The following is a 27,313-nucleotide window of genomic DNA, read 5'->3' on the forward strand; positions in this document are numbered from 1 at the left end:
GCCACACACAGCAGCAAGCTCCCGCTGGGGCCATAGGACGGTGACGGCCAAAGGCTGCCGCCCGTGGCTCCCGAAACAGCCAGGAGGGGGGTCTTCACCTGTCCCCAGGAGCCACGTTCATCTGTGTGTGTCATAAGCAGGCGCCCACAAGCGTGAATTAGACAAGCGCTGGCGCTGGGCTGCCGTGGCAGGTCGTCTCCCTACCCCGGGCTGCTCCCCGTAACACCGTCCCAGGGAACGGCTCCCGTAACAGTGGCTGTCCCAGGGAACGGCTCCCCTTAGCAGTGGCCGTCCCAGGGAACGGCTCCCGTAACAGTGGCCGTCCCAGGGAACGGCTCCCGTAGCAGTGGCCGTCCCAGGGAACGGCTCCCGTAGCAGTGGCCGTCCCAGGGAACGGCTCCCGTAGCAGTGGCTGTCCCAGGGAACGGCTCCCCTTAGCAGTGGCTGTCCCAGGGAACGGCTCCCCTTAGCAGTGGCTGTCCCAGGGAACGGCTCCCCTTAGCAGTGGCTGTCCCAGGGAACGGCTCCCGTAACAGTGGCTGTCCCAGGGAACGGCTCCCGTAACAGTGGCTGTCCCAGGGAACGGCTCCCGTAGCAGTGGCTGTCCCAGGGAACGGCTCCCGTAGCAGTGGCTGTCCCACAGAACAGTGCTTTCATCACCACTCAGAGACTGACCCCTCCAGTGTCCCTTTGTGGCTTGTCTTGGGATCTTCCAAGAGTTCTTGGGTGTCACATGGCCGCCCCTCCGGCCTGCGTTTCCTCCTGGAGGAGAGGTCTGCGGTGGAGGCCACACTGGGCTTGGCTGACTCAGGGTGTCATGAGTTCTTGGGAGTCTTCCAGACCTTTTCTTTAGATGTTCCCACTCTCTCCTGTGACATTTTAACAGGGAACACTTTCTCTAGATATCCCCAAGGAAAGTCACGGCAGCTCCTCCTGAGGACGCATCTGATAGTAGAATGAAGTTACACTGTGGTTCTTACCCGATTTATGTTTAATAAGAAAGAGGGAAAGTCACTGCTGTGTCTCGGGGAACAGAAAGCCGCTTCCTAGTCTAGCGCTTCGGGGGGACTTTGGGGAAGGCCTGTACTGTGGCCCAGCTTAGTGCTGTCACCAGAGCCCCTTCTCTCAGGCAGTAGGTCCTTCACCTCCCTGGGGGAGGAGTGCTAAGAGAAGCTTTAATGTAATGTTGGAGAGTCACAGAAAGCCAGCGGGCACGACCAGCTCTCCTCCAGCTGTAGCCACACTGGCACACAGGGTGGGGAGGCTTTCCTTCAGAATCCGGGCTCCGGGCAGCGTCCCCATCAGCCCACGTGTGGGTCACAGGGAACGTTGGGCGGTGAGCAGGTATCCCTGGTTCAATGCAAAGGGGAAGGTGTGCGCCTGGTTCGTGAGATGTCACAGCCGCCACGTGGTCAGTGTCTGATACTTTCCGAAAGTGACTTGAAAATCCAGACTATCAATTCTTTCCCTGGTGAGGTGTGGAGAGTGTTCATTTATAATGCCTGCGTTAATCAGTTAACCACTGTGTGATGTTTAGTGGACTGAGTCGAGGGTCTTGCTTAGATTTGGTTTGTTTTTGAGGGTCTAGGCTCAGCTGGGGGGGGAGGGCTGATGAGATCTAAAGAACAGTTGTCCTGGGACATAAATTCTTAAAGGAACCGCTGAAGCAAATGTACTTCTCTGTTTCTTCTAGAGTGCTTTCTAGAACGCTGTGTGGCCACGGTTTAGGGGTGGTTTTGTCTCTGCTGCATAGAGAGGGGCTTCGCTCACTGCTAAGGTTTCTCTTCTGAAACTCAGCTTGAATTTGATCATTGTCAGTTGTTTTTCCTCCTAACGTAAGCTTCCTGCTAGATACCAGTGTTGTTAGCAAACACTCCCCTGTCTGTTTTACACGTGATCCTTCGTTATTCCTACCCATTGACCGGTTTAGGAATATATTCAGTTTAAGCATTCTCTCTCTTACAGGACCAATATACTAACTAAACCAGTTTATTCTTTAAAATTTCAAATCTATTGGGTTTTTTGAACATGCTATTTTTATGGTACTTATAATTTCTCAGCATAATAGCTGAAAAAAATGTCTTGCTCATTCCCATTTTGAGATGTAACAGGAATGCCTTTAAATCATTCCTGCTATTCGTTTCTGTAGCCTTTTAGGATTACAGGACTTTGAAGGGGTGAGTACTAACATCCATACAAGTATTAGCTAACTCAGGATCACGCAGATTAATTTTGAAGTATACCTTTAAAAATTGAGCATTTCTTAATTGTAATGAGATGGAAGAGTTAGACTGTTTTCCACTGTTGCATGTCCCTGCCCTGGTCCTCCCAGAAACACTGCTTGCATTGTTGGAGTCTGGCGTTCCTTGTTTTCATTAATACCCACATCACAACCCTGTGCGACTCCCGGGTGCGTGGTGGGTGGGTGGGGCCTCTGCTCAAGGGCAGAGGGTGCTGCCCCGCCAGCCGGGACTCCTCACACCTGCTGACCGGAGGTTGGCAGCCGTCCCAAAATGGGTGTTCCCACCCCTTCTGCCGAAAGTCGGAGCCTGCAGCTGCTCAGACTGCCTCTGCGGAAGGTGTGTGAGGGAGGGAGAGACAAGCTGGGGAGGCGCTTCAGAAGTGGGCTGCTGGCTCCTCTGCTGACCCGAGGCCCTTTGTAAGTGAAGCTCTTTGGATGCCTCCCTCCAGGCATGAGCCCTACGGCCAGCAGTACCCAGGCCAAGGCCCGCCCTCGGGACAGCCGCCCTACGGAGGACACCAGCCCGGCCTGTACCCGCAGCAGCCGGTGAGTGGCAAGTGGGCGGGGCCCCTGCTTTCTGCTTGAGCCTCAAGCTTGAGTCGCCGGAGGAGTCTGGGAAGCACAGCAGAAGTGACTGGCGCCTCCTGAACGGTCACGGTGTGTGCGCTAGAAAATGGTCTCAGGATTTTGAAGCTGGCAAATTAAAAATAGCTCTTGATATAGGGCATCTGGAAGCAAGAATAACATGTTGTAAAAAGTAAGGACATTCACCCTTGTAAACAGTAACAAGCCCAACTCAAGTATATTTTCAGCATGTCTGCGGTGCGTCCTGTCATATCAAACACTTAAGACCCGAAATTTGTCAGTGTGATTTAGAGGACAGGAAAAACAGCCTAAAATACTATCTACTAAGGGAAAGTCAGTTGGCTTTTTAGGAATCAGATAGTAAGGGCTCTGTGTTGATGGTCAGCTGCTGCAGCCAGAGGCCCGAGCGGGAGGCCCGGCGAGCTCGGCCAGGCCGCGCTGCAGCCCCAGGAGGGCTGTTTCTACACAACTTCAGGGTCTAAGCCTCCTGTGCGAGGAGGGAGGTTTGGAGTTAGTGTTTCATGTCCCTGGCGCTCGTATACACAGTGAGCTGTATTATTAACCCAGCCAGTCATAAACAGTTTTCAGGCGAAGTGGAGGGACACCAATCCCCCCCAGCGCGCACTCCCTCCTCCCACCAGGAGACCCACCTGGGTCGGCGCCGGTCCCATGGCGACCGCAAGAGGAGAGCTCAGGCGCTGCACCCAGCCTGTCCTCAGCCCGGGACCAGTGGGCTCTTGCGGGAGAGTCTGACCCGGACAGGCTGGAGGCTGGGGCGCGGGCCGCGGGGTGTCCGCGGTCGGGGCAGCACGGTCCCGTCTGGGGAGCCAGGGCCTTGTGGGGCTTCCTGTAGTTAGGCGAAGGGATCTGCAGCCCGGGAACCTCTGGTGGCCCCCGGAGCACTCCGTCCGCTCCCACGCGCCGGGTCACCTTAGCGTGGCTCCGAGGCCCTGTTCCCACGGCCTGCGTGGCAGGCCCGAACCGCACCCAGTATCCCAGCCCTGGAAATGCCGGGACGGGCTCCTCCTGCCCGCGACAAGGTCCGGCGCGTGGAAGTGAACTCGGGCAGCCCTGCCTGGGCGCGTGGGGCCCTGCAGAGGGCACAGAGCGGGAGTCCCGGGCGCGGTGACCGTGGCCGGCGGTGGCCCCGCGCCCGCGGCCGTCCTGGGGAGCGCGTCATGCGACCTGTCTCTGGTTTCAGAACTACAAGCGGCACATGGACGGCATGTACGGGCCCCCGGCGAAGCGCCACGAGGGCGACGTGTACAACATGCAGTACGGCGGCCAGCAGCCCGACGTGTACAACCAGTACGGCGGCGCGTACGCGGGCGCGGAGCGCAGGCTGCAGGGCCAGTTCCCCTACGCCTACGGCCGCGAGCGCGCGCAGGGCCAGGCGCCCCTGCCGCAGATGATGGGCGCGCCCCTGCCCGCGGCCGGCGAGGGCCCGCAGCAGGGCCTGTGGGCGGCCCGCAACGAGATGCCTTACCCCTACCAGGGCCGCCCCGGGCCCGGCGGCCCCGCGCCCGCGCCGCCCTACCCGGGCCTGAGCCGCGCCGACGACCTGATGGTGCCCGACCAGCGGCTCAACCACGAGAGCCAGTGGCCTTCGCACGCCGGCCAGCGCCAGCCTTACCTGTCCCCCTCGGCCCCCATGCAGCCCATCACGCGCCCGCCCCAGTCCTCCTACCAGACGCCGCCGTCGCTGCCAAACCACATCTCCCGAGCGCCCAGCCCCGCGTCCTTCCCGCGCGCCCTCGAGAGCCGCATGTCGCCCAGCAAGTCGCCCTTCCTGCCCTCCATGAAGATGCAGAAGGTCCTGCCCGCCGTCCCCACGCCGCAGGCCGCGGGGCCGCCCCCCCAGCCGCCCCCGATCAGGCGGGAGATCACCTTCCCCCCCGGCTCCGTGGAGGCGTCGCAGCCCGTCTTGAAGCAGAGGCGGAAGATTACCTCGAAGGACATCGGTGAGGCCCGGGCGGGGGCGGGGGCCGGGGCGCCCCGGGGCTGCGGGCGCCGAGAGCCAGGGCTGCGGGCGGGCGCCCCGGGGCTGCGGGCGCCGAGAGCCGGGGCTGCGGGCGGGCGCCCCGGGGCTGCGGGCGCCGAGAGCCGGGGCTGCGGGCGGGGGCCGGGGCGCCGAGAGCCGGGGCTGCGGGCGGGGGCCGGGGCGCCCCGCGCTGGGGCTGGACTGCGCGCCGCCGGACAGTGGCCTCCCCGGCGCTGACCGCGCGACGCCGCGAGGCGAGGGAAGGCCGCCCGGCCTCGGCAGCAGCCCGCGGGGTGGGCCCCCGCGGGAGACAGGGAGCCTCCGCGGGGCACTAGGTAGACGTGGGTGTGCTGTGGCCTGTAGAGTGGACGTGCCCCGGCCCAGGGGTGACTTCAGTGACAGACGGAGCTCTGCGTCCTGTCGGGGACGCTCCGGGCACCAGTGAGATATCTGGACTCGGAGCGCACACAGTTTTCTGCATTATTTTTCAAGTACTTTTAGTATAGCAAAGGGAATTAAATATCTTAATTATATTAAAATTTTCTTTTAAAAAATCTCAGTCACTTGATATGAAATAATTTGCAGTGATTAGAAAAATATTAAAGATGTCTTCAGTCATTGGACATTACAGAGCTAGACATAGGGGGAGAAAAGTAAGGAATTTTATAGAGGGGGGTACTGGAGATGAGCGAGAGATACAAACACTGCGCACCATTTTATATATGGAAATATATGTAAAAATATGCACATGTATTTGTGTGTTTATATGTGTGTACATATGTTTAAATAACTATATATAAAATTTCTTAGTACACATTACACCAGTATTTGTCTGTAGCCTAGGGAAATTTAAGTTCCTCATTTTAAAAAGGAAGTTTGCTTTTCTATGGTAAAAGTATTATGTGCCTATCTTAGAAAAATTGAAAAGTAGATGAAATTGATATAAAGGTGGAAACCACCCCCATCCCTTCCCAAGGTGAGGCCGCTGTTGGCACCTGGTCTTGGCTGTTGCCACGGTGAGTTCTGAGTGCGCAGGTTCCGGAATCAGCTCCCCCTGAAATTCAGACAGATGTTGGGCCTCTTTTCCTAGCCCCAGCCATGGCAAACCCTGCCCATGTTTAATCTGATCACCTGAGCCCTCAAAGGGCTGGTATTGTCAACAGCATGTCTGAGGGTCAGCTCAGAAATAGAGGACGGCAGGGAAAACCTGGACTTTGTACCTGAGAGGTGCTGTTTGGGAATTAAGTTTGGCTTATATTCTTTGTATTTGCCAGCCTTCCAAATTCGCCACACTGAGACATCTGTGAGTGGAGCAGGCAGAAGCATTGTTTGGTTTGACTCGGTTATTGAAGCTCTGATGCATCAGGCTCTCTTAGGGGTAAAAGAAAAAAGTGGAGATGTGCTGACCCACTGCCACCTGGAGAAGCACGTGAGCTCCTGTTTAACCAGCAAAGCAGAGACCTTGACGGTCACCGTTTCTTACTGAGCTATCGCCTCTTCTCAGATCTGGAAGTGACCGTGCTTAACAACCCCTCAGAACATTTACTTGAAACCAGTCCTCACACTCCACGTCTTTTCTCTTACTCTGTTACTTTCTGTTCACATGCATGGAGTTAATATTAACTGCATCCTGTTCCTTCCCGTTGCCAGTTACTCCCGAGGCATGGCGCGTGATGATGTCCCTGAAGTCAGGTCTCTTGGCTGAAAGTACTTGGGCTTTGGACACTATTAATATTCTCCTGTATGATGACAGCACTGTTGCTACGTTCAATCTCTCCCAGGTAAGGCAGCGCCAACCGAGCCGAGGGCAGAATCAGAGTAAGAAAATTAAGTCTCGTTAATGCTTGAACTAATGTTAGCCCGCGGCATCTAACACTTTCTGTCACCAGTATCATCATTTTATGGTTGTCTGAGAATGTAGTCTGGCATAACAGTTCATTTCAGTGTTTACATAAGTTTATACATACCTGTGTCTCATAAGAAAACCATGACCATGTACATGGGTGTGTGTATAGAATAGATGGTAGTAGTAAAATTAAGTTGCTGTTTAAAATGAATATTAGCCGCCCAATGGAATTAACTTAGATCTCACATAAAGTTATGTGTGTAGTCGGTGCTGGAAATGCAGCAGGTTGCAGTGGAGATAATTACTCTTCTTTCCAAGAGGACCTCACACCTTTCTCTTAACTAAAAAAATAAAATGTAATATTAAAGAGAAATTTTATATTTACAAGATACAGTTGACCCTTGAGCAATGCAGGGGTTAGGGTACCCCCACGTAGTCGAAAATCCGCATATAACTGACTCCCCAGACACATAAATTGTTCCTTGGTTTCCATGGGGGATGGGTTCCAGTACCTCCCCCCATGAATATCAAAATCTGTGGATGCTCAAGTCCCCTGAATAAGAACAGTGCATATGGTCAGACCTCCCCATCCACAAATCGAAAATTGCACAGGTATTTGTTGAAAAAAAGTGGACCCTCTCAGTTCAAACCCATGTTGTTCAAGGTCAACTGTATATGCAAGTAGAGAATACAGTTTAATGAATCCCTATGTCCCCTTCATTCAGCTGAAATAGTCATGAACTCATGGCCACACTTATTTCTCAGTGTGCTCCCTCCCATCTCCACCTCTCTCCAGGTTACTGGAAGCCGTCATTTAAAAGCCTAGTGCTCTGAATGAGCTTACAACCCTCCTGCATTCAGTGCTGGGTTTAGAGTAGCTTCCAGCATAGCAGCTGGAGAGCAAGGGGGAGCTGAGGGTTGGGAGAAATGCCCAAGCGTCAGCTGGCTACAGACTTTTAAAGAATGGTCAGAGACAAACATGAGAAGAGGTTATTTTCCCTTGTGTGTGAACAGCTCTCTGCTTTGGATGAAAAAAGCCCAAACATCTAATTCCTCCCCTCTATTGAAATAGGACCACAATCTCCCACTTTCTTTTCTCTCATTTAAGTCCTCATTATAGCCCCGAAAGGCAGTTTTTCAGTTGATAGGAAGTGTATTAATAAGGTCGTAAACATTACATGAAGTCCATTTCAACTGAAAGTATTAAAAAACCTGTGTGTCCTGTGCTGGAATAGTCAGCTCCATCCTGGGGGAGGTGGACTGCTGTTGATCCCCATTTTCAGGCAAGTCCCCTCTAGCAGCTTCCCTTTCCCTCGCCCAGAAAGAGAGCCAGGTGCAGCGTGTGGGGTGGGGCACACCCAAGCCTGCACTTGTACCCTAAAGGCGGTACTTTCTGGTTGCTCCTGGGGTTCCCTTCATGTGATGAGGTCGAACTGGGGAACCTGACAGCAGGCCAGGAAGGTGGTTGCTTTCTGTTCATCCTCACTAAGGAATCCTTTCTTACCTACTGAGCCTCTGTCGTCCCTTAACTGCGGATGGGACATTGAGGGAGGGGAGCTGAGCAGGTGCTAACCAGGGGGTGTGTCTAAAGGAAACATGTGCCTAAAGGAAACAAAACTGGTCCTGTCCTGGATGTCGTCAGCTAGAGCTGTGAATAGCTGAAAGGTAAAATTGCATTCTAGGAAACATTCGAATCCATTTATCAGGGACTCAATTGATTTGTTTTTAATTTTCTGTTTATGAGCTACTATAACTGCTGAAATTATCTTCCTGCAAAGATATATGGAGAAAGTAAATCAGAGTGACCTGTGGTACCTGAGACAGAAATAACTCTACAGTTTGATAATAATAACCGTAAAAACCCAGGCAAGCAGAGTCTCAGACAAATAATAGAAAAGAACAGACTCACTTCCCATTTTCTAGTGGATACGTTATGTCTAAGTCAGAAAAAAAGGACAGCAAAGCCCTCTAATCCTAGCAAAATGAAAGTCACCGGTAACTTGTCATGTTGATAGTGCAGGAAATTAGAAACACGGTAAATACTGGTTTAGTACTAAAAATTCAGGAAGCTAGTTCTAACTGGTAAGTGGCTTCCCTTCCATGGCCTAGTTCTAACTGGTAAGTGGCTTCCCTTCCGTGGCCTAGTCCTAGCTGGTAAGTGGCTTCCCTTCCGTGGCCTAGTCCTAGCTGGTAAGTGGCTTCCCTTCCGTGGCCTAGTCCTAGCTTGTAAGTGGCTTCCCTTCCGTGGCCTAGTCCTAGCTGGTAAGTGGCCTCCCTTCCATGGCCTAGTAAGTGGCATCCCTTCCATGGCCTAGTCCTAGCTGGTAAGTGGCTTCCCTTCCGTGGCCTAGTCCTAGCTGGTAAGTGGCCTCCGTTCCGTGGCCTAGTAAGTGGCATCCCTTCCGTGGCCTAGTCCTAGCTGGCAAGTGGCTTCCCTTCCGTGGCCCCGGGGAGCGCCCCAGGCCCCGCTGCTGCCCGCCGCCGGCCGGCGCTCTGACCGCACCTGTTCTCTTCTCTCCATCCAGCTGTCGGGGTTCCTCGAACTGTTAGTCGAGTACTTTAGGAAATGCCTGATTGACATTTTTGGAATTCTCACGGAGTACGAGGTGGGCGACCCGGGCCAGAAGGCCCTGGATCAGAGCGCCGTGCGCAGGGACGGCCAGGCCTGGGCCGAGGAGCCGGCGCAGGAGGAGGAGGCGGCCGAGTGCTCGGGCGACGAGGCGGAGGAGGACGCGGAGGACGCGCCCGGGGCGGGGCCCGGGGCCGAGGCGCCCCCGAAGGAGCAGCCCCGGCAGGCCAGCAAGTTCGACAGGCTGCCCATCAAGATCGTCAGGAAGAACAACCTGTTCGTCGTGGACCGGTCGGACCGGCTGGGCCGCGTGCAGGAGTTCAGCAGCGGGCTCCTGCACTGGCAGCTGGGCGGCGGCGACACCACCGAGCACATCCAGACGCACTTCGAGAGCAAGATGGAGATCCCGCCGCGCCGCCGGCCGCCGCCGCCCGGGCCCGCGGGGCGCACGAGGGAGCCGGACGGCGCGGGCGAGCCGGAGGAGCCGCCCGAGAGGAGCATCATCGCCACCATCGACGACGTGCTGTCGGCGCGGCCGGGGGCGCTGCCCGACGACGCGGCTGCCGGGGCGCCCGCCGAGGGCGGCAAGTTCCCGTTCGGCATCCGCCAGGCGCAGGGCCGGCGCCACATCCGGCTGCTGGAGGACGAGCCGCGCAGCCGCGACGAGGCGCCGCTGTGCACCGTGGCGCACTGGCAGGACGCCCTGGCGCGCCGCTGCATCTGCGTCTCCAACATCGTGCGCAGCCTGTCCTTCGTGCCCGGCAACGACGCCGAGATGTCCAAGCACCCGGGCCTGGTGCTGATCCTGGGGAAGCTGATCCTGCTCCACCACGAGCACCCCGAGCGGAAGCGGGCGCCGCAGACCTACGAGAAGGAGGACGGCGAGGACAAGGGGGTGGCCTGCAGCAAGGACGAGTGGTGGTGGGACTGCCTCGAGGTCCTGCGGGACAACACGCTCGTCACGCTGGCCAACATCTCCGGGCAGCTGGACTTGTCCGCCTACACGGAGAGCATCTGCCTGCCCATCCTGGACGGGCTGCTGCACTGGATGGTGTGCCCGTCGGCCGAGGCGCAGGACCCCTTCCCCACGGTGGGCCCCAACTCCGTGCTGTCGCCGCAGAGGCTCGTGCTGGAGACCCTCTGCAAGCTCAGCATCCAGGACAGCAACGTGGACCTCATCCTGGCCACGCCGCCCTTCAGCCGGCAGGAGAAGTTCTACGCCACGTTGGTCAGGTACGTTGGGGACCGCAAGAACCCGGTCTGCCGAGAAATGTCCATGGCGCTCTTGTCGAACCTTGCCCAAGGGGACACGCTGGCGGCGCGGGCGATAGCGGTGCAGAAGGGCAGCATCGGGAACTTGATCAGCTTCCTGGAGGACGGGGTCACGATGGCCCAGTACCAGCAGAGCCAGCACAACCTCATGCACATGCAGCCGCCGCCGCTCGAGCCGCCCAGCGTGGACATGATGTGCCGGGCGGCCAAGGCGCTGCTGGCCATGGCGCGGGTGGACGAGAACCGCTCCGAGTTCCTCCTGCACGAGGGCCGGCTGCTGGACATCTCCATCTCGGCCGTGCTGAACTCGCTGGTGGCCTCCGTCGTCTGTGACGTTCTGTTCCAGATCGGGCAGTTATGACCCCCGTGAGCAGGCGCGAGCGGCCGGCCGCCGCTCCCGTCGGGAGAAGGGAAGACGATCTCGGCTCCTCTGCCCCACTCACTATTTACCAATTGGGAATTAAAGAAATAATTAATTCGAACAGTTATGAAATTAGTATTTGCTGTCTGTGTGTATAAGTACATCTGTTTGGGGTTTTTTTTATTTTGTTTTCGTTTTTTTAACCAAAGTTACTGTCCAGTGCATTCAAAGGTCACTTTTTGTTTTTCACAGATTTTCTTTTTAATGTTCTTTCTTTTCCATGTTGTATTGCATTTTGGGGGAAGCAAATTGACTTTACAGAAAAAAGTTGTGGCAAAAAGATGCTAAGATGGGAAAATTTCACCCCACTGAGGCAAAAAGGTGAGAAATGGTCACTATCCAGGCGAGTTCTCCTCCAGGCGATGAAGCACCTGTATCCCGTGGCCCAAGCTCTGTGCAATAGGAACTGCTGGAGGTGTAGGTGCAGGGGCTCAAGGAGGTTGGTCAGGAGTCCGACCGAAGAGACACCGGCTTCTCCACAGGAAGGTGCGTTAGGCCCGAGCGAAACTAACCTGTCCCCTTAAGGCTGGAGCTGCGCGCCTGCCAACCGTCGAGGGAAGCTGCTTCCTCGCCACTCCCGTCGCGTCTGCTGTCTGTCCCTGGCCGCCGGACAGTCCTTCACAATTCCTTTCGTCATTTTTTAAATCGTTTTTTTACTGCCTATGGGCCGTGATGTATATAGAAGTTGTACATTAAACATACCCTCGTTTTTTCTTTCCTTTTTTTTTTTTTTTTTTTTTTTAGTACAAAGTTTTTCGTTTCTTTTTCATGATGTGGTAACTACAAAGTGATGGTAGATTTTAAATAATTTTTATTTTTATTTTATATATTTTTTCATTAGGGCCATATCTCCAAAAAAAAAAAAAAGAAAAAATACAAAAAACAAAAACAAAAAAAAAAGAGGGTAATGTACAAGTTTCTGTATGTTCAAGCCGTGCTCCGTTTCGGGAGAGCAGCTGATCACCATTTGCTTCATGAATCAAGGTTGCCTATGGATTGATCTAGAAAATGGTCACAGTACAGACAAAAAGAGAAAATACAACTCAAAGGAAGAAATACAACTTCAAAGGTTTTTCAGTGACAAGAATCCACATTTGTATTTCAAGATAATGTAGTTTAACAAAGAAAAAAATCTTGATGTAAATTCCTCCTTTTCCTCTGGCTTAATGAATATCATTTATTCAGTATAAAATCTTTATATGTTCCACATGTTAAGAATAAATGTACATTAAATCTTGTTAAGCACTGTGATGGGTGTTCTTGAATACTGTTCTAGTTTCCTTAAACTGGTTTCATAGTAACCGAGTTATTGACAAGATAGAGGGAAATACAGCCGTGTACTAACCAAGTCCCTCCTGACGAAACCGTGAGGTCGGGAGGGACCTTTAGGGATTACCTGCTTTAGAGTGGGGAGCAACAGTTTGACTTTCTCAGATTACTTAGCTAATTAGCCTTTGTCTGAAGCAATCAACTCCAGCAGCATTGGGGTGTGAGAGTTTCCAGTGTACGTGGGAGGTGGCTGCTGGCCCGGGAGGTGAGGCCTCGAGAGCTCACTGGCCTGCGTGTGAGACTCTGCCTTTTACTAACCCGTCTTAATTTCCATCAGAGTTCGATCTATCCGTGTTCCTTCTGTGTGCCTCAGAGTTATTTTGCATTGAGTTACTCCACCCTGTATAATATTTATATTGTGCAATGTTAAAAAGAATATGTTATATTGTATGTGGTGTACATAGTGCAAAGTGATTATTTCTATTTCAGGGCATATTAATATTCTCATACTCCTTCTGACCTGGTGCACAGTAGCTTTTGAATACTAGTCATTTCTGATTTAAACTTCTCTTCCTGGGTCATCGACTGTTACTGCGTCACAGTCACTCTCTTTGAAACTGCTGCAGAATTAAGCTGTTAGCGGACACCCTCCTGATTCTACCTCCTCACACCGCCCTGCTCTTCACATCACCGCACACTCAAAACTCCAAGTCCTCCGCCGGCCCGCGATCCAGGCGCACATTTCTCACGGTCACACATGGAAGAGTTAGACAAGAGCACGTGGTCATAATCAGAGTGAGACGTGACTCGTGTGTCACAAGGAAAAATTTTCTGCAAGCAGTCTCATCCATCAGCGCCTACATTACCTAGTCTTCTTACATAGCAATCAGCCAAATGTATGTTGAATTAAAAACCCATTTATAATTCTACTTGAAATACATCTGCTTGCTAAGAACAGATTTTAGAGCTCCAAGCTTCAAATACAGAGATTTGTAAGAGGGAATTCAGTATTATGAGAATTGCTCTCTTACAGAGTATGAATAAAAGGTGTGTAAAAACTTCAAAGTTATCTAATATCCCAGTTCATTTACTTGTCAATCGAAAGAGTAAAATCATTACGAAAGACTGTTGTTGTCATGGTGAGTTGTACTCGAGACCTAGAGTCTGACCATTGAGCAGCACGTGTGTGCGCACTGACGTGACCGTGACCTCTAGCGTAATCCAGGAAGACTTTAGCATCCTTCCTACATTCCCGCCCCGACTCAAGACGACAGAAGCCCGTGAAGAACTCACAGCCCGCCTGAGATCATCCTGCCTACAAACTGAGTTACTGCTTTGTCCTAAAAATTAGTTGTTTCTTTCCTATGAGGCTTTTCAGAAATTTACAGGATGCCCATACTTTAAATGTGTACAAAAAAGATAAAAATAAAGGTGCAAAGAAAGTTTAGTATTTTGGAATGGTGCTATGAAGTTGAATCTGTTGGCATTGGAGTGAATTTTCTTAAATGTCACATGGAGATATTACTGGGCGGCATGTTCTCAGAAATAACTATTAAGATGTTTTGTTTGAGGTCGAGAATGATACCGAATCAGTTTTTATTGGTGAATGTGACCTATTCAAAAACTAGCTAAGCTGTTTTTTAAGTTATAATAGAGATGGTTTTCCAAAGGGGTGTGAGCAGCTCGGTGATACAGTGTAAGCTTCTATGGACAGAAGGCGGCCCCTGCCCGCAAATCCACCCATTTAAAAATGGAAATCTCATTTCCTGTCAAACCCCACGTACCAGTTCCCGCATCTGTTCACCTTAAAGGAAACAGAGAAAGTGCGACAAAGGAGCCCGACAGCCCATTTCCTCTCGCTGAGTTTTGTTTCTCTTTGTCTGGAGAGCTGGGGCCCTGCTGCCTGGCCACCCCTGCCCTGCCCTCTCCCGTCCCCCCGGCAGCACCCTGAGACCCTCAGAGTCAGGCCAGCTTTTAAAAACGCCCACTAATATGTTTGGTGGGAGCCTGCAACCTGCCGGCATGGCCCGTTGTTTCTAATTCAGAGATGGATTGAGCACACACTATGTGCCAAGCTGTGTTCTGGGTGCTGAGGAATCGTTAGTGGACAGAGAGGCCCTGTTTTAATTACGTCCTAGTCTTTCATGTCAATTATAGAAATAAACTAATCTTCCCAATACGGTGTTTACATGCTGAGAACTTAGTATGTTTTGTTGACTAAGAAATAAGGTGAACCCGGGTGTGGGGAGAAGAGCTGGGCCTGAAAACGAAGGGCACCTCGTGAAGCCCCACTGTGGCCTGACGCCGAGCTCACCTGTGTGCTCTACAAACGTGCTGGACGAGCGGCCTCGGGGTCCCGTCCATCCTACAAGGTGGGTTCTGAGGCTTCTGGGTCCCTTCTTGCTCATCTGCAGATGAGGGGCTGTGCCTTCTGACGTGGAGGGAAAGGCAGGCAGAACTGGGGACCCGTGATCCCAGGTTACATGGATAAGCCCTTGGAAATTCAGGAGTTGCCTGAAATTCAAGGCCTCTTTTGTCCTCAAGTCCCACAAACCGTAACGTGCCCAGGCCCATCTCTGGTCACGGAGCTCAGTGCTCTGTCCACTGATTTCCAGTCCTGCTTTTTGGTGGTGACCCATGTCAGGCAGTCCTCTCAGATGCCAGTCCATTTAGCAGGTTAACTCACTTTGGGATTTAATGCAGGAAACTCCAAGGGGGAGTTAGGGGAAGACCATCAACTGCATCCCAAACTTACGAGACTCTGATTTTTTTCCATCCTGAATTTGGTTTTAGGGACTTGAAGTTGTACCCCAGCCTTTTCCAAAGTATATCCTAAGAAACAGAAGAGATCTCAAAAAGAAACTGCCCTACATGTTCTCAAAAAGAAGCTGCCTTACATGTTCTCCCGGCCGCCTGTAGTCCATATTGCCTCGTTGAAGACTGACAAATCCTGGAGAGAAGGAGCCTGTGTTTTCCAGGCATGCAACTGGGGAACCCTTTTGTTTATAAATCCTAAAAGCGTACTGCAGGCTTTGAAATGCCCGCACCAGCCGCAGGTCATGGCTGATTCCTGAACACCCGTGTTCCCTGCGTATGTATCCCAGTGTATTCTTACTCCTTAAACTGGAATAGAGACGTTCTCACTGAAGGAGTTCTGGAATCTTCTGTCGATGCCCCCATAGCCTTCAGCAAGGTACTTAAATTCTTTGAACCTCAGTTTCCTCACCTGTAATATGGGGGCAACACCTACCTTAGGGTTGGTAAGGATTAAATGAGGCCATTGTATAAAGGTCTTGTAACCTCAGTGACCCCTGTACATTAATCCTAAGCACACACGTGCACATACACTCTTCCTTTGCTGTGGACCCTAAAATGCATTTCATGTCATTTTTAAATCTGGCCTAAGAATATGTAACCATTTTCATAACCAGTCACACGTCTCTTGGGGCTTTCTGTTGGCTTGTTTTCTGTTAAAAGCCATGAAGGCCTAGTCTGTGGGTTGCCTGTGCTCAGTGCTGGGGGTGACTGCAGTTCCTCTGTTGGATGTCAGGTTTGGACGCTGGACATCCACAGGGGGTAGAAGAGTCACCTTTAATTTTGCAAGCCTGGGGGGGGCATATCTGGAATATAGTCATGTAGTAAACTTGCCCTGTCCTGTCCTTCCAAGGAAAAAAAGTGGCCAGAGACATATTTCAGGGGTCAAATGTGGCAGGTGGCTGATCAGTGTTGCATCGGATTTTCATTTTCATCTGATGGCACAGCAGGGCACTTCCCCAGAGAAAAGGGACTTTGGTCTCCACCCTTGGCTGGAGGCCGCATTCCTGTGGGCCGTGCAGGTGGCCTCGGGTGCTCACTTCCGTGGAAGCTTAAGGTCAGGTAAGTGATAAAACCTGGGCTTTCATTTCTGCATGAACTTGGTATTTAGCTCGCCCAGAATCTGTATGTTCTACAAACTAGGTTTTTCCCAAGGCTTCAGGAACCCGGACTTGGATTCAGCCTTTTGAAGATACTCGTGTTCCAAGGAAGCCGTCCCGGCAGCACCGGCAGCATTTACACGCTGCTTCCAGGTAAGTGGCGATGACGTTTGTGGTGTTTTGCACTCGGAATCGGCATGGCCTTCAGGCCTGTGTTTTCTTAGGGTTTCATGGGCGCTTCCCTGGCTTGGGGGCTCTCAGGATATCTTCCCTAATGAGCGACCCCTTTGGTGGCCCTGCTCGATGACATTTAGGGTTTTACTTTTTTCTATTTCATTTTTCAGTCACCCATTGTGACTCTAAAGACACCTGAGGAATGAGAAGTGACCGGGGTCATATGGGGAGGACACCAGTTGCTTATGTTTGGATCATAGCTTTTAAAATGATGGTCTAATACAAGAAGTTACTTCCTCCCGTGGGGAGGGAAAATGGCACATCTACACATTTCAGATGAACACACCTCTAGCGTGATAAAATGTCCCCCTAAGCACAGCGTGTTTTGCTGGTTCAGTGTCTTTTTCACGAAATGGTGTGAGCGTGTGGCCAGCGCTTGTCTTGGCCACAGGATGTGAAGGAAGAAGACTCCTGGTGGCGAGGAGCTGCGGGGCCCAGTGGTTTGAGATGAGCTTCAGTCCCAGAGGGGAGGCTCCTCAGCCCGCGCTCCGCGGGCAGCCCCCCTCCCCACACTTAACATTCAATGTCTGCCCGGCTGCGGAGCTGATGGGAATGCATCTGGGGAAAAGTCAGGTTTTGCTAATCAGTGGAATTTCATTTTGGTGGCCTTGTTTCCAAAAGTTAAATGTGGTATTAGTTTGGTCTTAGTTTGGTCTTAGAGTGCGCTGGCATCTCCCCCCACCCCCACCGCCCCCAGACAAGTAGCCCACATTCACTCCCCAGCCCTCCTTCCCTCCAGGACTGAGAGCTCCTGACACTCCCACCCCAGCAAGGGCCCCAGGGTGGGCATGACCCATCCCTGCACCTGCCACAGGGGAGCAAGGCCCAGCAGGGTGCTGTCTCAGACCCACTCAGACCCCCAGGTGAGCAGAGTTCTTGGTGTTCTCCCACAGCCCAGTCGAACGAGCCGGATTTGCCTCCATGCCTCTGTCATTCCCTTCAGCATTATAATATATGGGCAAAGCCTGCACCCTCCATCTAACATAAAATAGGCGTGTACCAAACCACAGCACCCTCTTCAATCCAAAAACATGCTGAGCCATCACATGCCTAACGGGGGCCTCGCACATCAGTGTGATGCCAGCTTACAGGGAGCAATCTGGGAAGGCTTCCTGTAAGAAACTTCCTGAGTTGTAACAGAGCTAAGAAGACATTCTTTCCCAGGCAGGGAGCTTATCATAGGGGAAAGAGCTAAAACATCCCTGGGTGTTCTGGGATCTAAAATGAATCCAAAATTGTTCAATTACAGGTTTTTAAGTGGTCCGGGGAGAAGTGGGGTGGGTGCCAAAAGTGAGACTGTAAAGGTAAGTGAGCAAGGACAAGACCAACCACAAGAGCCTGGCATCCCTTCTAAGAATGTTGGCCTTTGGGGACTACGGGAAGGTTCAAACTTGGGAACAGTGTGACCAGCTCCCTGGTTTAGAAAGACTGCAGGACAGTGTGGGTGGGCCTGGGGAGTATTATGCTAAGTGAAATAAGCCAGGCAGAGAAAGCATCACATGATCTCACTCATGTGGAATCTAATGAACAAAATAAACTGATGAACAAAATAGACCCAGAGACATGGAAGCAGGAGCAGACCGAGGGGTCTCCGAGGGGAGGGTGTTGGGGGTGCTGGGGATGGAGAGAGAGTAACTGGGGAACTTACATGCGTACCCCATGGACACAGACAATAGTATGGGGAAGGCCTGGAGGTGGGGCACATGTGGGGTGCAGGGAATCAATGGGGGGAGAAAAGAGGGGAAGGTCTAATATTTTCAACAATAAAAATTTTAAAAAGTAAAAAAGACATGGGTGTCCAAGGAATGAAACGACGTTGAAAGCCGTGGGGTTTGCAGTGGTCACCGCACAGGGCTGGGGCTAAGGGATTAGCAGCCTTAAGAAGGCGCAGATCGGAGGGTATTAGGAGGTGGGATCCAGTGACGGGGCGGGCGTGGGGCAGGAAAGGGACGGTCGGGTCCTGCCAGGGGTCACTCCGACTGGAACGGCCAGTGGTTGGGCAGGCAAATCTGGGGGCCCAGCTACAAGCCTCGGGTGGCAGCCTGCTCAGCAGGACAGTGGCCCAAGACGTCCAGGACCCGCGGGCATGCTAGGCTGGCAAAGGACAGTGAGGGCGCTGCTGGACCCGGGCAAGGAGCTGTCCCAACCGGGCAGGTTGCGCCCGCGGTCAGCGGGGCCGGGAGCGAGGCCGGGCGCCGGGAGGGGAGGAGCAGCGCCCCCTAGAGCCGTGGGGGGGAGCGCAGCGCCCTAGAGCCCTGGGGGGGGAGCGCAGCGCCTAGAGCCCTGGGGGGGGAGCGCAGCCCCCTAGAGCCCTGGGGGGGGAGCTCAGCGCCCTGGAGCCCTGGGGGGGGGAGCGCAGCGCCCTGGAGCCGTGGGGGGAGCGCAGCCCCCTAGAGCCATGGGGGGGGAGCGCAGCGCCCTGGAGCCGGTGGGGGGAGCGCAGCCCCCTAGAGCCATGGGGGGGGAGCGCAGCCCCCTAGAGCCCTGGGGGGGGAGCGCAGCGCCCTGGAGCCGTGGGGCGAGCGCAGCCCCCTGGAGCCGTGGGGGGGAGCATAGCGCCCTGGAGCCGTGGGGGGAGCGCAGCGCCTTGGAGCCGTGGGGGAGCGCAGCCCCCTGGAGCCGTGGGGGGGAGCGCAGCCCCCTGGAGCCGTGGGGGGGAGAGCAGCCCCCTGGAGCCGTGGGGGGGAGCGCAGCCCCCTGGAGCCGTGGGGGGGAGAGCAAGCCCCCTGAGGCCGTGGGGGGGAGCGCAGCGCCCTGGAGCCGTGGGGGGAGCGCAGCCCCGGTCCCGCGGGGTTTAGCGCTGGGCCCGTCCGACTCCGCGCGCAGCCCTAAGACGATGTATTTGTGTTGATTTTAAGCCACCGAGTTTGTGGGCTCTTGTTCCAGCCGCTCTTCGGTGCCGTGGGAACGCCCCGGGGGCTGGGGTAGGACCAGGGTGTCACCTGCAGGGACGCGGCGCGCGTGGGCCCCTGGGGGCGGGGCTCAGAGCCAGGACGGAGCGGGCGGGGGGCGGGGGGGCGGGGGGGAGCGAAGACGGGGAGCCGGCCCAGGGCGGCCTCGGGGACGCGGCCGGGTGTCCGGCAGGCAGCCCGGGGCCGCAGCGGAACCGGTGGGGTCAGGGAGGCAGGGCCGGGTGGCGGGAGGGACCCCGGTGGCTCGCAGGGCTGCGGCGCGGAGGTGGGCGTCGGGGGCGCCTGGAGCCGCCAGGCCGACCCCCCAGCCCTCCCGCGGACCCGGGGGCGCCCGTCCTCCGCCCGCTCGGCGCCACCGTCAGTGTCCCACGAGGTCGCGCCGGGCCGTGGGGGCTCGTCCTGTGCCGTCGAGGGGGACCCCTGGGTAACCGGCTCCGAGCCCCGGTGCTCCGTGGGGAGGGGCGGGGGTGCTCCTGGGTGGGGTTCAGGGCTGCAGGGAGGCATAGAAGGGGGGGCAACGGAAAAAGCGGGGTTCCCTGATAAGGGAGGAAGCAAGTTGTTTGGGTAGACGGGGGGGGGGGGGGGGGGGGGGGGGGGGGGGAGCGGGGGGTCCCAGAGAACAGAAGGAGAGGGGTGGCGGGGGGTCCCAGAGAACAGAAGGACTCCCATGGTGACAGCGAGGGAAGATGTCGCCTGAGGACGCTGGGACGCGGGTGTTGAGTGTCCTGCAGGGATGACAGTGTTGTCCCTCACCAAGTGAAGCGGACGTTCTTGGAGTCCAGAGCCCGTGGCCAGCCTGTCATCTGCGTCCCTGGCCTTGTGGCCTCTTCCCCCCGGGAAGGAACCTGTCCCCACAGTGTCACCTTCCAGCCTCAGCCCGGAGCCCAGGACCTGGGACCCTGGATGTGCAGTGCGCCTCGGGGAGCAGGTGGTCAGCGCCATGAGCAGCCTCCGAAGTGCCTGGAGAGAGGCCGCAGCCTGAGGACAGGACAGAGGAGGGATGCGGAGGCCGAGGTGGCTGTGACCGGCTGGGATGGGGTGGCACAGGCGGCAGTTCCAGGAGGACTTGGTGACCCGTGGCAAAGCCCTTCCTGCCAGGGCTCCCTGGGACGGGGGCCCTGGCTGAGGGGGACAGTGGCGCTGCAGGTCAGGGGCAGCCCCGGGGACCGGTGGCCTGTGGTCCCTGGGCCTGGAGCCCCGCGTCTTCCTCGGCTGGCTACTCAAGGCCCAGGCCAGTGTCCACGCAGACCGGCAGCTGCCGCAGTCTGCAGAGCCCCTGGGATTGGCGGGCCCTAATCACAGCCCACTCAAGGCCTTGCATCCCTGCTCAGAGCACCCCCTGCAGGGGAGCAGCGCCTGGAGGGGCGGGGGCTCCTGTGCGGGAGCTTGGCTGAAGTCGGGAGGGGGGAAAGGGGTCCTTCCTGGAGTGGGGTGTCAAGACTCCTGCATCCCCCCCTTTACAGAACAGGGTCTGATAAAATCCTACATCTGAAATCAAAGCAAAACGGAACCTGCTTTAGAGGCAGGGAAGCGTGCTCAGAGGACAGGCAAAGCCCGGCAGGGAGGACATATGGCGTTTGTCAATCAAACGCAGAGCAACCTTCAAAAAGCCATTAGGAGGCAGCCCCACGCTGGCTCCTGTTTGTGCTGGCGGATGGTTGGCTCCGTCCACGGGCCCCACAGACGCTCTGCTTCTGGGACTAATTAGCCTTCCGGAGGGCAATCAAGGGCCCGCTGCGGGGACTTTCTCAGGGACTGAGCTGGTAGATGATTCAGATGGACGCCACTGGAAACGGGCAAGAGCCAGGTAAGCAGGGCTCCCTCCTGGGGACTGGCCACGCTGCCTCCTCCGCCTGCAGGATGGCAGCTCTGGGGCCCTCAGCAGCCCTGTCCTTGAGCCCAGGAGCGTCACCACCACCTCTCCCAGGTGGATCGCTTCCCCCACCCAGGTCCTCTCTCTGGCAACACTCCCTTCCAGCGCTCAGCTGAATTCTTCAACATTGTCCGATCTTGCACTTATGTCTCCAGAGCCTCATGTGGCAAGAACTGGGCCCGCTGTGCTCCCTGCAGGGTCTTCGGAGCCTGGACGGGCACCTGGCACAGAGCATGTTCGGTTAACGTGGCCGGTGCGTGCGTCTCGTTGCAGCCGGACTATCCTGGAGGACCTCCCTTGAGGAACGCACTTCCAACAGGCACGTGTGTTTACTTCCTCTCGTTTTAATGTGAGTTAGATTTAGGGAGAACTTGGTCCCTGAATTTGCTCCTCCCATTCTTCCCAGTGTGGGCTGCGTGCACCTCCTAGGAGTGCCATGGAATGGGGTCAGGGGCAGTGCCAGCTTCTGCCAAGGCCCAGCTGCCTGCTCAGGCCTCACTGCCTTCCACAGCCTGTTTCCACTGCCCGGGCTTCCTCCCGACTGCGGCCTTCCTGGTGGTCACCACACCCACTTGGAAGGTGGCAGTTCCCAGTCACGTGGGCTGGACTGACGTGTCTGTGGGGCTCCGTGCACGTCTGGGCGTTTGGTGCCATCACGGGCTCCCTGCCCCCTCTTCTGTGTCTTTGCTCCCACTTCCTGTCTCCTGCCCAGTGAGCCCCCCCCCCCCCCCCCCATGGAGCAGACTGGTGGGAAGACCCGCGACCTGAGAGCTGGCTGGTCCGTGTCAGGAAGGGAGGGGTGGTAGGCAGCACCTGGAGGAAGAAGAGAAGTGGAAGTACCTCGCACTCACCTGTGCCAGGTCAGCACCAGGGACGGGGGGTTGGGACACTGGGAAAGTAAAACTTCAGGATGTCCCAGAACGAGAAAGTGTGGACACGTGATAGAGACACTGGTGCCCGAAACCAACCGAGACCCATGTAGTTGTCTCCGTGTTCCTCGAACCAGGTGCACGCGGGCCTGCGGGCTGCCCTTGGCCTCCAACACCATGTGTCATCCGTCCTGCAGGGTCCCCCCAACAGGCTGAACTCCTGGGTCCTGGGCCCAGGGCCTCCTGAAGGGCAGCGTGGACCAAGCCCGGGCCCTGTGGCTCCTGGCTGAGGGGCGTGCGGTTAGCAAAGCATCTCACAAGTACTTCTTCACTCCCTGCATCTGCCCCCATCACTCAGCCCCCCTTCTCTGTTCTTTTCTTAAACTGAGGTTAAAAATGTGTCCTTTGTAGAAATTTTGAAAAGTATGAGAGCATAGAGATAAAAATTAAAAATAAAAATTACCTGTAACTCTGGCCCCCAGAAATATCCACTTTAATAAAGTGTTCAATTTTATAAGCAAATTATAAAATGTATTCTATCGTGAGCCTTTTCATGTCATTAATTTTTCTAAAATTTGAGCCCTAGTGGCTGCCTAGGGCTCCATTTATTTCCCAATCTCTTGTTGTTGGACGGTTATGTCTTTTCCAAATTTCACCACCATAAAGAAATTCCACAGTGAACATCCTGGAAGATAAATCTTGGAGACTACCTGTAATTAGTTCATTAAGGCAGATTCCTAGGATAAATTCCTGTAGAGACGATGTATTAAATAGGACAACTATACTTAAAGCAATTTGGACCTCACACCATTAAAAATCCCAATGGAAGTGGAGGGAGGGCCAGTTCCTTGAACCCAGACAGCAACTATCTTTTCCCCAAAAAATCTGATAAACAAAAAAGACCTTTATTGTTTCATGTTCATTTCTTTGTCAGCCAGATTGAGCCTTTTTAATTAACTCATCTGTAGTTTGTCTTTTGGAAAATTTCTATTTGTATCCTTTGTCAATTATCTGCCAGAATATTAATCTTTTCTAAAAATTGAATCTGTATGAACTATATATATTTTTTAAAAACAACAAAAACCTGTCACTTCCCCCCCCCCCCTTTGTTTTGCGTTTTTGACCTCAGCCTCTTTATCTGCAAAATGAATCACTGGGACTAAATGACCTCTTCACCCCAAGGTCATTTCCGGGAGCTCAGAGCTCCTGTTGTCACCCTCCCCTCAGCTGCCACCTGCCCAGGTCTCTGAACCACTAGCATACCTCCAGGAAAACTTGAATCTCAGGTGTCTTCGTGGCTTGGGTTTCACCCTTGAATAATTAAGTGGGGCCCATTGGGCTCCCGGGTGTGAGAGGGAGGAGTCCCTCCGGGAAAGGGGTGGGCTCAGGTCTCAGTTCTCGAACCAGGAGCCTGCGCTGGGCCATCTAGCCGCAGGGAAATTCGGGCGGGGGCCACCTCCCCCACCGCTGGCCCAGAAGGTAACATCACGTCCACATGTCCACACGTGGACTTCGATGTGGCTGTGAATGCCGTGGCCTGGAAGAATTTGCTTTCAAATAAGTAGGTTCCAGAGCAATGAAAGCCCTTTCAGATGCACACGAGAATGTGATCTGGACACGTACCCTTCAAAATATTACCCTTTTCCATCCCTAAGAGCTGGGGTTACCCATTTTTACTTGGTTCTTTAGATTTGTGTGTTTCTACACAAATGGGAGTTGCTGTTCAGTGACCAACACCGCTCTTCTTTCTCCCTCCCAGATGTTGCCTCGAACCAACTGCTGGAGGCCGTTGCCCGCTGGAGTCTCGTCCCTGCGGCCAGCATGTCACTAGCTCAGGTGGCTCGGGTGGGACCTTGGTCACTGCCTGCCGGGTCACGTCAGGCCTTGTTGGCAGACACTGGACTCCCGCACGGGGAACGGGCTTTTGCAGGAAGGGTTTTCTCCCTTTGGCCCCTTCGGGGGTCTCTGGGCCTGGGGTCACAACCTCTTAAAACGGGTTCTCACAGGCAGGGGAGCAGGCTCACGGCACTGCCTTGCCTCCTGCTGCTGACCATGGCCAACGTTTCCAAGGACAGGAGAACGGCTGTGTTGTGACAGATGAAGTCGAGGCTGCAGGCTGGTAAGGGAGGGGGGTGAGGTGGTGGCTGCTGGTGACAGAGAAAAAGCTGGACGCCCCTACAATGCTGTGTTTGTCCTGCACCCTGAGCTGTGGGAGTGACCGGCTGACATGCCTAAGCTTCCTGCTGTCAGTGAAGACAGGCGAGCTCCTTTGTGATGACATGTGTGTCAGGCTCACACTTAACAGCGTCACAGTGGGAAGGGTGGCAGCCCCCTGAGGATCCTATACCTACCTTGGCAAGCCCTGGGGGCCTCTAGAAAGGTGTGACCTCAGAGGGGACAGAGGTCTGCTCCAGGCACATTTTCTGATTTGGGGTTTTTGTTTGCAGCTGCCCCTTTTTCTGGCCCCCCCTAGAGGCACCTGCTCATCCATAACATGAGCCAGGTGCTTCACTCTCCCGAGAGCTGGAGTGTCCGGGGCACGTGGCTAGGGTTTGATCCCAGGCGGGGTGGCCCTGGGGCTGGCAGCCCAGCCAGTCTCCTTTGGCCACCTTTCAGCTCAAATGTGCACTGGAGTCGCACGCAGCCCACAGTGACGCCAGGCCCTGGCTGGATGGCCAGTGGGAGATGTTGGGGGGGGGGGGCTGGGATGGAGGAAGGGAGCTAGGACTTTTTCCCCATGTTTGGTCCCTCAGGACAGTGTCCCAGCAGCAGGGTCCACCCACCCTAGAGTCAGCTGCAGGGCTCTGGTTCTCACAGTGCTTCCTTCTGCGCTCTCTGCCCTCTGGTGCCTGCATAGCACTCCGGGGGTGGGGGTCCTGTTCTCCTGGCTGGACACAGGCACATGGCAGGCACGGTGGGCAGTGGGCGTTCGGCCCCAGGTAACCGACGGCCCCGCCACCACGCGGGCCTGTCCTCACAGGCGGGTTCTCTCTGGAGAAGTGGGCCCAGGGGGTCCTCCAACGCAGGGGGTCCCAGAGGACCCAGGCCCACTCCCCACACTAACTGGCGGTCTCTGCGTGTCTGCCCCCAGACCAAGGGCGCTGGCCCTGGAGACTGATCCATCTCCACCTTTTAACTCCTTCCGTGTCACAGCTGGGGGCACCTGGGGCGCCTCTCCTTCCTCCATGCAGGTCTTCCCCGGACACGGGGGACGTTACTGCACCCCCTGACCCTTCATTCAGGGACATTCTGTGTCTTTAAGTCTCTAACTCACCTTCAACATCCGTCCCTTCAGCCCTTCCTTCCGCCTTCGTGGGTCGGCTGGCCATTTGTCTGGTCTCCATGGCAACGGCACCTCTAATGGATGGCTGTTCCTGCGAGGTCATGGCTGCTGCCTCTCGTCACCTCCCTGCCTGCACACTCCCCTGCACACACAGCTCCGCTTCCCCCAAATCACCAGCGCACACCGGAGGTCTGGCTTCATCTCCTAAGACTCATCCCCGCCCGGTTCTCTTTTCTGTCCAGTTTTAGTATCTCGGGCGGTTTGCTTGAACCTTGGCGGGTCGGCTCTGACCCGCATTTTGTCAGCAGGGAGTGGAGTCGGCGGGTGTGGAGATGCTTGGGGAGTGTGGACGGATGGTCTGATGGGGACAAGGCTGCCCCGCGCGCCCCTGGGAGGCCGTGGGCTGCGGTGCTGGCCGGGCCAGGATGGGGTCTCACGCAGCCACTGGGCAGGTGCGCTCAGTAAACGATTCCTGTGCTCCCGCCGTGAGCTGGGCCCTGGGACACGGTGTTGAAGTGTGTAGTCTCTGCGTGTAGCCTGGGGGCTGCTGGGAGGAGGGTGGTCACGCTAGGAAATGAACAGACGAGATATCCAGTTAGGTTTGAATTTCAGGTAAACAATGATTTTTTTAGTGTAAGTATCAATATTTGTTGTTTATCTGAAATTCGAGTTTAACTGGGCATCCTGTATTTTATCGGACAACCCTAAGTGGGAGAGAAAAGAAACAAGCAAACATAGAAATAACATGATTCCAGGACCTGGCGGGTGCCAGGGAGGAAAAGCCAGGGCTCTCTGAGAGCATCCCAAGGGGCTAAGTGGATGGTTAGAGACAGACCCCCTGGTCCAGGAGCATGGGCAGGAGCCTCCCTATGCGAAGCTTAGGGGCAGAGGGAGCATTCCAGGCAGAGGGACTAGCACATGCAAAGGCCCTGAGGTGGGGAAGAGTTTGACGTGATCCCCAGGCAAGCAGGCCAGTGTGACGGATGGAGAGGCCGGCAGACAGGTGTGGACGGCTTGGCTTGAGGGCCTAACCGACCTGCCGCAAGAGCAGGTGGCCAACAAACTGTAGTTACTGCGTGTTGTTAATAATTATGATTTTAAAAGTCAGGCCAAATATGAATCCTAGACATTGTGTAGAACACGCCCTCACTCACCAAACTGCCACCTTTCTCTTAGCTTTCTATAAAGAGGCCATTTCAGTGCCCATGCGCGGAATACCATGCATAACACACCAGCCTGTACATTTGAAAGTTCTCTTTAAAAAATTAAGAAGCAGAATATTGTCTGAAATGCATTTTTCCATCATAAGACCGTAAAATGTCAGCGAGGCCCCCTGCCCCAGCCCGAGCGTCACCAGGGAAGTCAGGAGACACGTGTCCTTCAGCATTGGCCTGGGGCTCCCGCCGGCTCCTCTGCACCCCTGCCGTCCACACTGCTGTGGGGGGCCTGTCGCCCGACTTCTCTGGGACTGGTTTGCTTATCTGTAGGACGGGCACAGCAGCACCCAGGGCAGGGGGTCGCACTGAGGGTCCCGGGACGCGAGGCACAGCGCCGCGGAAAGGAGGTGGCCTGGCGGCGTTCCCAGCACAGCTGCTCCATCGCCGCCCCCTGAGAGGCGCGTGGGGCGCGGCCCAGTTAAGTCACGTGGCTCCAGGATTCTGCGCGTCGGGGGATCATCTCCCGGGCAGGTGGCCTTCGGCCTGCAGAGGGGACAGGAGGCCACTTAGGCAGGGTCAGTGCAGGGTCGCGTCTGAAAGGGGCTTAGCCCCGAAGGCCGCCTGTCTGGGCCGGGGGGGAGCCGCGACCCCCTCCTGTCCTGGGCCCCGACTGAAGGCTCCACCCTCCCCTCAGCTACTCAGCCCAGCTGCGTCCACCATCCCGAGGGAGCAGGGCCGAGGGCTGTCTCCACGGGACCTGCTCGCAGTGGGACATGGGGTCAGCGCCTGGGCCGGCCCCAGATCCTAACTCCACGGCCCACTAGCCACGTGAGTCTCACTCTTCTCCTCTGCCACACAGGGATGGGGCAGTGGCACCGTCGCCATA

At 55.3% G+C, this 27,313-nt stretch overlaps 1 protein-coding gene across 3 annotated transcripts in view; it reads left to right on the forward strand.

Moving 5' to 3' along the window:
* The window catches only part of ARID1B (AT-rich interaction domain 1B), a 346,830-nt gene extending 335,179 nt beyond the window's left edge, over window positions 1-11,651 (forward strand). For all 3 annotated transcript variants that reach the window (XM_087817708.1, XM_087817709.1, XM_087817710.1), the window contains 4 exons: window positions 2,692-2,788; window positions 4,029-4,788; window positions 6,459-6,589; window positions 9,180-11,651. In XM_087817708.1, the coding sequence (XP_087673834.1) occupies window positions 2,692-2,788; window positions 4,029-4,788; window positions 6,459-6,589; window positions 9,180-10,856 (2,665 nt within the window). In that variant the 3' untranslated portion in view covers window positions 10,857-11,651. The remainder of the gene's footprint in view (window positions 1-2,691; window positions 2,789-4,028; window positions 4,789-6,458; window positions 6,590-9,179) is intronic.
* The last annotated feature ends 15,662 nt before the right edge of the window (window positions 11,652-27,313 follow it).

The sequence above is a fragment of the Miniopterus natalensis genome, chromosome 5 (assembly GCF_054644295.1).
Source record: "Miniopterus natalensis isolate mMinNat1 chromosome 5, mMinNat1.hap1, whole genome shotgun sequence".
NCBI lineage: Eukaryota > Metazoa > Chordata > Mammalia > Chiroptera > Miniopteridae > Miniopterus > Miniopterus natalensis.